The sequence below is a fragment of the Lytechinus pictus genome, chromosome 12 (genome assembly GCF_037042905.1).
Source record: "Lytechinus pictus isolate F3 Inbred chromosome 12, Lp3.0, whole genome shotgun sequence".
NCBI classification, from domain to species: Eukaryota; Metazoa; Echinodermata; class Echinoidea; order Temnopleuroida; family Toxopneustidae; genus Lytechinus; species Lytechinus pictus.
This window is the reverse complement of record NC_087256.1, coordinates 9,399,155-9,411,150: the sequence shown is the minus strand read 5'-3', so window position 1 is coordinate 9,411,150 and position 11,996 is coordinate 9,399,155. Positions and strand designations below refer to the sequence as shown.

At 35.5% G+C, this 11,996-nt stretch overlaps 2 protein-coding genes across 2 annotated transcripts in view; one reads left to right on the top strand and one right to left on the bottom strand.

Annotated features, from left to right (window-relative positions):
* LOC129273275 (aqualysin-1-like) overlaps nt 1-11,996 on the bottom strand; it is an 80,675-nt gene that overhangs the window by 59,741 nt on the left and 8,938 nt on the right. The gene's annotated exons all lie outside the window — the stretch shown is intronic.
* LOC129273493 (ras-related protein Rab-7L1-like) lies at nt 2,945-10,756 on the top strand. Its single transcript, XM_054910533.2, has 6 exons — nt 2,945-3,164; nt 3,973-4,251; nt 5,530-5,598; nt 7,383-7,564; nt 8,405-8,526; nt 9,381-10,756. Exons 2-6 carry the CDS (start codon nt 4,080-4,082, stop codon nt 9,418-9,420), a joined length of 585 nt encoding a protein of 194 aa, XP_054766508.1. The 5' UTR covers nt 2,945-3,164; nt 3,973-4,079; the 3' UTR covers nt 9,421-10,756.

The following is an 11,996-nucleotide window of genomic DNA, read 5'->3' as shown; positions in this document are numbered from 1 at the left end:
AAAAAAAAAAAAAAAAAAAAACAGATACTGTATAATTCAAACAACAAAAAACAAAAATAAATAGTTAGTGGGGGACATCAACGACTGTCTCATTTGCATGTCACCGGGTTGTGCATATCCTTGTTTTGTGAAAAATGAGCGAAATTTTAAATTGTCATAACTTTCTTATTTTACATCCAATTTTGATAAATTATTCAGTGTTATGCTAGTTTGATTTTTCTCTATTTATGCAAATCAACATTTTTCTTGGGTGGACTTGACCTTTAAGAGCAAACGCCAATTTAAATGGTATAAATTATGTTGGTGTACTCAAGTGTAGTTAGTAAGTGATTCTGGAGTAAATTCACTATATTTTGATATTGACCGAATGCTAGCCATGGCTAACATGGTAATTCCTTCAAAATGACCAAATAACGTATGTTTATCGTATTTATGAATAAAACAGAATGATCAAGTAAAATTGCTGTCTACAGCGTTGTTTTTGGAGTAGGGGGAAAAGCTGCATGGTAATTCTAAAAATACATATGTATTGTTAAGTGAAACGACGGTGTGCTTAATTGATTTATCTTAAACCTTTTTACGTTAACATTTTTATTTTAAAGGACAGTTCTGTAATTCATCGCACTCACGATCTTATTAAATATTTTCATGGTAATCATAGGTTGGGGTGAGCAGGGTTCCAAATGACATGTTCAATGACCGAGAAAAAAGAAAGAAAACGAAGGAAAGGAAATGGAAAAGAGTTTAATACGAAATTATTTCTAGAAATAATGCTTAAATCTATGATGACAATCTAAAATTGTCACGCGCTCGCTTCGCATTCCTGCCACTATTCATTACCCCCCCCCCCCCCACCGTATAGCATGCATGTTCTGCTTACGCCATTTATTTTGATAGTGAATAATGAAACACTAAATTATTCGACAGTTTCAAAGTAACAATTCTCCTCGATCTCAGCCAATCAAATTAATCCAGGAAAGTTGTTCGGACATGTTATACAACAAATTGGTAAGAAATTAACGGTTACACTTCGTAATTCCGAAGGTTCGTAATTTCGAAGGTTCTTTATTCCGAAGGTTCCTAATTCCGAAACACGTAAATTGCCTATACCTCGATGTTCGTTAATCCGAAAAAGAAAAAGGGTTCGTTAATTCGAACATTTGTGGCGTTATTTCGAAGGTTCGTTAATCCGAAAACGAAAATAAGGGTTTATACCATTCAGAGAATTTTTTTTATTATCCCATATTGCAATATTCTTATGCGAAAATAAATTGTCACGATAAACTACCCTACCATGTGCAAATAAAATTGTGTATAAAAGAAATCTACCTGCCTTTATATTTTATTTTCTTTCAAAAAAATTACCTTTGTGGATCTAACCCCCTTTTGCAAACAAGCTGAAATGGATGTAACCCATTTTGAATAAAAGAGATTTTTCTTTGCCATTTTTGTCCACTTTTTAAAGGGAATTTTAACCTTTCTTTGGTATCATCAGAACGACAAGAAGTCTATACATTGAGACCAAAAAAATCAAATTTGATGAAAAATGGATCTAACTCCTTTTAGAATTGAGCTCCTCATGTAAAAATTGGCTTTTTGTTGATATTTTCGCCATAAGTGATGTCGTTGTGTATTGTGTAGAAGGCCTGATTAAGTTACGCAAAGCCTTTTTGAATTGATTTATGATTATTATTCTATATTTAGCCTTTTTACGCGGTTTGGAAAAAAAATAGAATCTGAAGTTCTAAAACTCGCTTTTTTATCAATTACGGGGTTAATTAGGCCATAGGCCTACTGTTAAAAGGGCATCCCGCGCGAGATGTTGCGAGCGCTAATCACAAGCTCAAACTTTTGGACATTTCAATAAGAAATGAAAATGAAACATTCCGAGCAGTTCTCGTTATGAAAAAGATGTACATTTTAATTAACACGAGCAAGAAGCACGAGCTGAAAATGTATTATATTCCTACCAGAAAACTTGACATTCTAAGCATTTTTAACCAGAAAAGGGGTGAGTTTTTTGTGCGAGCAAAAAAATTGTGATTTTCTAACCTAAAATGTATTGTGTTGTACTTCAAAAAGATTACCAGTATTCAATTAAAAAAAAAGCACATTTCATTTTGAAAAAAAGCATTTTCCCTTAAGCTGTTAAAAATGACAACCCTCCCCTAAAAAAAACCCTTATCTTGAACTCACATGTGACCAACACACAGTCCCCAATAATCCATTTGCTCGATCAGGCGGCAATTGTTCAGAGAATATCAAAATTAAGATGTTTGATCTAAGCGCCAATTCTTGATGCAATACATGCTTTGACCACAACATACACATGTATAATCCTCCGTTGAAACTATTACAGCATAATATCCTGTTATTTTTTAATAACAACGCCGCTTTGTTTAAAAAAATGAATTTATTTTCGGAACCTTTTTTTTATTTTCGAACTAAAACCTTCGGATTGACGAACCTTATTTCGCTTTCGGACTAACGAACCTTCGGATTAACGAATCTTATTGCGTCTTCGGACTAACGTACCTTTGGAAGAACGAACCTTATTTTGTTTTCGGAATAACGAACCTTCGGAATGAGAAACCTTCAAAATTTCGCACCTTCGGAATGAACGAACCTTTCGGAATATTCGAACCTTCGGAATTACGAATGTCACCCGAAATTAATTCCCTCTCATGTTATGGTCTAATTACGACATTTCTCTTTCGTATATGCCTACTCATAGTGCAAGCCCCCCCCCCCCCCCCACAAGAATATCAAGCGAACCCCGGGATCGAACCGTGCCTGGAATCATGCCCCATAGGGCAAAACGACATCGATATGATAATTTGTAAACAGTCGTGGTGATTGCATTGATGGGATATCCCCCTATAGCTGAACACGTTTCCTGAAATCAATAGCAATGAATAGCAATAAACATCATGACAAGGACGGGTACAAAGGGCGAAGAGGAACTGCATGTGTTATTCTGCCTTGTATTGTATCCTGTCTATATACATATGCGCTCTGCCGTGCAATATATTATTATATTGTACAGGCATACGTGTTTTGCCGTGTATTATATACCGGTATGATAGCGTTGATACATGCAGATAGGCCTAATCCATTAAATTCTTGTCTACCAATTAAGCCAGAGCATCAGACGATCATCATCGGTACGTATATGCTTCTGATCCATAATATCATTGTTACACAATTTTTTACGTTTTGTTAAAGTAATACGGTATCACTATGGTATACTATCCAAAGAGTTTTGTGTCTGTGTATATAAATATAACTATTAATAATCTAGAAATGTAATTAAATGTGTTATTGTCTTCATACATGTCTTCTTAATTAGATACGTACGTATACCTCATTATCATCTAGCTTTGAGTAGATTTATTGGATAGGCCTCATTATACTACCGACCTGCCGAGAATCAGCCACGTTAACTCGACTGATGTTTAACGACCTTGATGATTGATAATGAGATTGCCTGACGGGGAGTACAGGCTGCAGGGGGCACCCCACCCCCCTTCACTGACAGTATTAATGATTGCCGTTTGACCTCGCAAATTGAAAATAAATTGTGTTTACTTCATGCTGTATCACAATATTATTTTCTCAATCAGAGCAATAACGAATGCTAATTCTATATCCGTTGTTTTGAATTACTTGTATACTTGTTTTCGTTGTTTTATTATTTTTCTCCTTTTCTCTATTTATTTTCAAATTTCATCTTTCATGACAATCTTCCTCTTTGTGTTTTTGTTTTTCTATTTATGCTTCCCTGCTCTCCTTTATCTTTTTGTTCTTCTTTTCATTTCTTCTTAGAATTCTTCGCATGATTCTCTCTTTTCGCTTTCTTTCTTCTATGCATTATAACCAAACAAACATTTCAAATCTATCATTTCCTTTGAACAGTTGTATTATTGTCAATCTTGCTATTCAGTGATGCTTGCTTTTATCGTTATTCAACAGGATAATATAGGATTAATCTCTCGAAAGGAACATGGACCAATTCGTTATCATATCATGAACCTATTGGCTATTACAGGCATGCCCACGTCTAAGGATACACTTTCATCATGACTAAAACAAACGATGATATCGAGTTGGATCTTTCAGATGACCCAATTTCTGAAGATGATGAAAGACTTTTGAAGGTGATTATCGTCGGGGACACATCGGTCGGGAAAACTATGTTGAGTGACCGGTATATCCATGGCAAGTTTGGTATTGGTCAACCTACTATTGGTGGTAAGTACAGGGGCTGCCAAACGGTTTTATTATTATTATTATACCGAGGTTTAAAAGGGGGTGAGCTAAAAGTGGGGGGGTGGGGGTTACCATGCAAAAAGTCACAATCAGATGGTCATTTTTACGTTTTGTATACGGTTTTGAAAGAAAAGTGTGAGGTTGAGGCCCGCCAGCCCTCCGACGCCCTGTTTATATACAAATCATATATCACGGGTGGTGTTTGAGGTACTAGGGATTCGAATTTTTGCACAGCAGTCTGTCGGCAATGGTCCACTGCCCCCCCCCCCCCCCCCCACTTACCAGGCTGCCCTGACAGAGGGGCCAAACATCGCTGCACATGATAATTAGTCTGCAGACACAGACCCAGATTGAAAATTTGATTAATAAATAGGTCTGAGTATAAGACTATCCCATATAAAACTTGATGATACATGAAGAGGGGCGGTACCGGGGTATTCCAATTGAGGGGTGGGGGCAAGGTGACGTCATTTGTTTTCACTGCGTGAGCTACAAGACCAATACATGTATTTGTTATACTTCTTCTCTCTTTCTTTTTTCTTCATCTTAATTATTCCTTGTTTCTCTTCAAAGTATTCACTGAATACTTGAAAAATCAGAGGGTGCAATTGCACCCCTTCTTCCTTGTCTTGCCCCCCCCCCCCCGCCTATTTAGCCAAGCCAAACATGATTCCCAATCATTTCATCACATGTGTTTAAGTTCAAATATAGATGTTGCCAAACATTTTCACTGTTCACACACATTTTCAGTTTTTATTAATATGTTATGTTTTTTGCAAACATAAAATATTTTTACGTTATTTGATAGGATATGAAATACCTTGGGCTTTCATTTCGGCTCTTCCTGTCAATATCTGTAATTATACAAACAGCTTTCACGAAACACACCATGGACTGCCAGGAACCCCCCCCCCCCCCTTATTCATAATATTTTATTTTGGTTCTCTGTTTATCTACATGCTGCGATGAGTGCAAAACCTCAAACTGCTACAATGTATTTTCTCACCATCGATACTGAAGGGCTACTCGCCAATAACATCAGATTCATAATACATTGTCCATCGCTGTTTTAGTATGAGGTATTGACATCACTACAAATCAGGTTACAGATTTCTCAAAATTGTAGATTATGCGTGATTATGCATCTGCCATTTTATCTAATATTCATTACACTTTACGTAACCTTATTTTCAATTATATCAAGGCAGAAAACCTCTTCAAATGTATCTCCCTTTCTTTAATTGCTGTTCTTTTCTACAGCTGAATTTGCTCTGAAACACGTGACTTCTCGGGATATGAAGGTGAAGCTCCAGTTATGGTCCATTTCAGGTAATGTTCGAAAATATCCTTGAAATAGAAAGTGATATCAGTGTGTCTGCATGATTTCCTTATGTAAATTTATATTAAATAAAAGATTAACTGAAATTGATTGAAAAATAGAGAGTTACATGTAAATTAATGATAGAAGCTTCACTGCCTTTCATCTCCCGTTTTACGTTGTATTGTGTGCAAGGAGCATGAAATTAAGTAAAAAGGGGAAAAATAATTAAAATATAATATTAATCTGATAAACAACCATAGAGACCACCAGTACCAAAGATTGGAAGGATGCAACAATATCAGCGCTTGCCGCGTGCACCGACTTTCCAAGAAACATTATTTTACAGTATAATAAAAGGGAACAACAAAACATACCTAATCGAAAAATTCCGCTGATCCAATAGCCTACTCAATTGGTATAATTCGTTTTAAATACATTCATCAATATGTTTTGGAGTTTTTAAGTGAACGAAGGTCCATACTTACTGTACAGCGCGTCCCCCAAAAATGTCCCTCTGACATAGGGCTGAATTAATTCTAAAATGTGGTAGTATTCTCAAATTAATGTTCATGAGTAAAAAGCTCACTTCATGATCTAACTACTATGAAAATGTCATTGGTCGCGCTCCCGCGGTTTTGAATACACACTCTGTTACGTAACAGTGGTGCATTTTAGGCCATTCCAAATTTGCAGCATTGATGCATTTCTGCATTGTCTATGGCATATTAACCCCCATTTTTATATCTAGGATCTCAGCAGGGACATTTCCCTAATCATATCCAGGCTCATCAAATCATAAACCTTGGCATGTTCAGAAGAACAAGAAACATAACAAATAAGTTTTTTATGATTGATATGGGGAATCAGTGTACCAACTTGAAAGAAAATGTGAATGATGGATGAGTAAAATGAGCTGAAAAATAAAGGGGAATCCACAAGTTAATCACCCTTTGTGGAAAAAAAACTTTACCAGAGAAAAAATTGACTTTTTTTTCTTTTAAACAGTTACATTGAATTAACTTGACTTCCGTAGCTTATTAACTATAAAAAAAAGAATGAAAACCAAAATGCAGTATTGTTGGAATCAGGAATGAAACAGACATGACCCGTTGTCTCAATCATTGGGCATCTCCCGTTATCAAACATGAAATGAACTGTCAAATTTATACTGTTTTTGCCCTTCTAACTGGGCCTTCTGAACATGCTCAAGGTGATGATTTGATGAGCCTGGTTAGATAATGGAGATTTCCCTTGTCAGATCAGGGAATTCCTTGGTCAGAATGGTCAAGTGGGTTGATTTGCGAGAAAGTGCAGAACACACTGCAGTGCTGCATGCATGCAAACTTGGAATGGGCAAAAAAGCACCACTGTTACATAATAGACTGTGTATTCAAAACCATTAAAGCGAGACCAATGAAATTTTTATAGAATTTAGAACATGAGATGAGCTTCCTATTTCCATACATTTCATTGAGAATAAATCTTGTTTTTGGAAGTAATTAAGCCGCATATCAGAGGGGCATTTTTTTGGGACGCGCTGTATATAGGAAGTATTTCTAAATATTGTTTTTTTTTAAGTAATGCCCTTCTCTCCCATCCATTAACAGGATTCAAACCAACACAAGTAAAACAACATTCTCACGTTTTGCATTTGAACGTTTCCTCCCTTATGAATATGCCCTCCAATTACTCACTTCAAAGAGAAATGCTAAAATAAAACCTCAGTATTCTGGTATTTCGTTCGTTTGATTCGTTTGGTTTTTGTTGTTTATTTTCAATATTTGTCAATAAGGCTGTGAGAGAGTAAGAAAAATGACAAGTTTATACTACAAGAACGCATCGGCTTGTGTCATCTTATTCGACATCACGCATCGTAGGACGTTCGAAAATGTCGCTGTTTGGAAAGATGATATCGACAGTAAAACTTCGTTATCAAATGGAAAACCTATCCCGTGTCTTCTTCTTGCAAATAAGGTAAGGATGTGGATTTATTATATTCTATTAGGGGTGGAGCCAGTGGCACAGTGAGTAACCCCCCCCCCCCCCGCCCTCTCCCTTGTGTCAATATATAGTACTCGTCTATACCCTATACCCTTTTATGTGAAATGCCTGCTCCTGCCTTTTTTATAAGTGGTGTAATGAACCAAAAAAAATAGGGGGTACTAAAAAGTCCCGAATGAGCAAAGTCAACGAGCAAATGTTCTAACCTTTTTTAAATCTAATTTTGACATGATGTTAAATAAAATGATACATCTTGACCTAATTCCTTTTCTTTTTTTTTCTTTTTCCCCATTTTCTTTTTGTTCGTGGAACTGTTTTGGGGGAGGGGGCATGTTCATAAGGCCCCCATCCTTCTTCATGTATTAATATTGTTATTGTTTGTTGTTTTGTTCATCAGGCTTGGGCAAATTAAAATGTCTGAAAAATACCAAGAAATTGGACTGAATACTAAACTCAATTCAGGAAATCCTTGGCCCCGTAACACGGAGGTTCGCGATTAATTGCTAGTTTGAAAAAAACAATTCTGATCGGTTCATAGTCAGTCTGCTGAGCAAAATGCGCATGCAACGATGATCACGATAGGCTGTTTTATTTAACGATTAATTGCTTATCTTTATGTTACGGGGCCCTGGTCCTACTCATGTGATCTTTGTCAATGCATCACGCCCTCCACTTGGATCTATAGTTTACACCTTCTCTCTTTTAGTATATTGCTTACTCGACGCGATTGGAAAATGTATGTAAAGCCTATCGAATCGCAGAATTCAGAAGTCAATTGGTTATAGCGATTCGATTCCATTATTTTCTACCTAGACCGATAAGCCAGAGCACGATATAACAGATGAGGAGATCGAAGAATTATGTATGAAATACAATTTCATTGGATGGAGGAAGATTTCGGTCAGAGAAAATACAAACATAGAAGAATCCATGAAGTAAGTATTTGAATACAGGGGTGGGGGCATTGGCGACGGAAGCCAAAAATTTCAGGGGGGGCCACAAAAATATTTTGGCAAGCAAAAAAAAAAAAAAAAGGTTATCAACCAACAATTTTAGGGGTGACGCAGAAAAACAATTGACAAGCAAAAAAAAAAAAAGTAATCAACAATAAATATAGGGGGGGTTCGTCCCCCACCTAAAATTTAGGGGGGACACGCCCCCCCCCCCCCCCCCCCCCCGCTTCCGCCGCCTATGGATGGGGGCTGTAGGGGGTTGTAACCGATTATACATGATCACCATTTGTCATATACTAACAGTTACGATTATTGATTTTACAATTGAATGTATGTTACAGAGCCTGTCAAAATGATAAGTAGGTGATATATATCCATATTTATAAATAGGTAAATAGAACATAGATAGGTAGATAGATAGATAGATAGATAGATAGATAGATAGATAGATAGATAGATAGATAGATAGATAGATAGATAGATAGATAGATAGATAGATAGATAGATAGATAGATAGATAGATAGATAGATAGATATGGGTATGGTAGTATTCAAACAAAGTTTAATGGTGGAAGTGGGTTATATGAATTTATTTTCTTCAATCTCTGTAATAATAATAGTAATAGTAATAATAATAATAATAATACCACATTATTTCTGAGAAACACGCACATGAAGTAATTTTCAAGAATGATTATAAAGCAATTTTCCAGGGTTATAAAGAACTATATCTAATTAATTTGTTTGTGGTTACATTGTGATTTCACTATCGATTCTAATGTCATTTTACAATAATTAATTGAGAGTTCCATTATTTGCATTATTTGAATTTTCAGCTTCCTGGTCGAGGAGACTCTATTGCATCTTCCTATGTGACAAAGTGCTTTCATCTGGATGCCATCTTTAGCATCCAATGGAATATGTCATACAAGAAACTGTACTTATTATTTTATATTGTAATGCATGAATTCAACCTCCATTGTCAAGGTTGCATGTGCTGTTCTTCATTAAAATTTGTAATAATAGCATGTCCTGCTTCAATTTCAACTACCATGGCAACAGTGAAAATTCTGCGATTTGATTGGGTCTTTCAATAAAATGTGATATTCCAGGAAGAGTTGCTATCATTATAGCAACTCTTAATGAAACAGGGTACAGCAGATTTTTTACCCCTTGGAATCTAGCAACATCAATGGCATAATTTGCAATATCTTAAACATTTTTGTTTGAAATACCTTAACATACGAGACCTGGAAATGGACGCTCTGGCAAGGACCCCTTTTTGTTCAGTGTTCCTGCAAACGTTCCTTGCTCATAGTATAGTGTACAATGAAAAAGCAAAATGAGACGGAGGAGGATATCTAGTAGAATTAGTTGCTATTGAAAATTCACTATATTTTATAAAATGATCAATAACATTTACATTCATAATCATATTTTTATATAATATATGACAGAATATTTAAAATATTATTGTAAATAAATAACTTTATATATAGAATATGAACTACTTATTATAACTGAATCACATATAGTTTTTATTAGTTTTAACGTTGTTTTAATGAACTGTATTGAATTGAATTTCAGAGGTCGTATTTGTATGTTCTGTATCAGTGTGTGTCAAGTCTCTGTGACTATTCATCCACCATTTGTTACTTGTTAACATACATATATTTTATACATTAATATAGTAATGTCTAAATTTGGCCCTGGTTAGGTGTAAAACAAAATTGGGGGTTGGCAGAATCATATTTTCCAGGATCTTATCATTGTGTTATGTCAAGCACCCTTTATCCCCGCGCCCCCCATCGATTATGGCCAACACCCATCTCTAATGTGGTTAACAAAGTTCCCCAAATCGTTTTAAGCCAGACAACTAGAAATAAGTGACGGTAACCTATAATGCTTTATAAACAATTATGTGGAGCCTACGTAATATATTATGATTTAGTTGCATTTATCACTTATTTATTTATTCATAATGGTGTGCTCCGTCGTCATACAATGTTCAACTATTTACATGATTTTTTCTTGTTATGTTATCATTCCCTTGGAACTGGGGACAGAAGGCAAATGACATATTTTTCTGCCCCGGCGCGCCAGAATGAACCCAAAGTGCGCCAAAACCCATTATTCACACATTTGTACGATTAAAATTGGTAGATAGGAGTAATTTCACCCATAGAATTCAATAAAAGTATTTTCAAATATTGATGACGTCGTTAAAATACTGTTTTCTGATTGGCTGTTAACATTTGAGAAGAAATTACATGTTTCTAATTCTACAATAAATTTCAAATTTTCAGAAACTAGTTTTAGAGAAATTTCAGCAATAATTAAGCATATTAGCAAACGGCAAACACACAAACAGGCAAACAAACAAGAAAAGTCTGTGCTCGGGGTACAATAATTCAATTGGTGACTTGAGTATCGCTTAAAGAGGGCGCCCTACCATGAATCCGGAATTGTAAAATTCAAAGTGAAATTGTAAAAAAAAAGTATTTTCATACCCTGGGTACAATGATTAACCACACCTACATGAATTAAAATGGATTGATACCAGAAGTGGACAGTGAAACCTTTAAAATAATGATTCAAATGATAAATAATAGAGGCCGGGTCCTCTGCAGGTTAATCAGAACAAGGCCTACCTATTTCACCAAGAACGGTGTATTCAAAGTTATTCTGAATCAGAGTCTCTCTCTGCTATCTCACCAGCTATTATGTCTTTGGTGAGAGGATCTTTTAGCATACTTTGAACATCAGGGGGAAGAGGCTGTGATTGTTGTACTCTTAAAAACTTGCTACTAGTAATCACAATGTCACCTGTTACCATTAGTCTGTGGAATACATATGAAGTCAATGAGAGTCTGTCATAAACCAAACAATCCTTGAAACGATAATATACACTTCCTTCTTGATCGATAGTAACAATTATAGCAAATTTAGAATGAGCAAATAGATAAACGAATTCATACGTGTATGTGAAGTTACAAACCCTTTTGGGGGGATAAATACTAATACTAATAATGATTGCGAGACAAACGAATACCCTCTAGCGATTATTTCATTCCGCAATAATGAACCTATTTAGTATTAATGATAATGCAACTTATACATGTAATAGAGCCCACGTATATCCCATACACATTTTCATATTTTGTCAGAAAACTGCGTGAGACCTATCACATCCCTAGTCATATGTGTTATAGTGATATACAGTAATCCCTAACTTGGTTTATGAAGAACAAAACTAATATATATAATCTTACCCGGGAATCTTACCTTAAGAATTAATCTTCTCAGGATGTCAGATATGGAACACGGGATGGAACAGTTTGGCATCAAAATGAAGTCGTGTTACATGCATTATTATATAGTTAGTGGAATTGGAAATGAAAGCTTGCCTTTACGTATGTTTAACGAAAATATTTTAAAGGCAGACACCAGTC

Coding starts and splice junctions, on each gene's coding strand:
- LOC129273493 (XM_054910533.2), top strand. CDS start 4,080: ATGACTAAAACAAACGATGATATCGAGTTGGATCTTTCAGATGACCCA. Junction 4,252..5,529: donor TGGTCAACCTACTATTGGTG/GTAAGTACAGGG, acceptor TCTTTTCTACAG/CTGAATTTGCTCTGAAACAC. Junction 8,527..9,380: donor AACATAGAAGAATCCATGAA/GTAAGTATTTGA, acceptor TTGAATTTTCAG/CTTCCTGGTCGAGGAGACTC.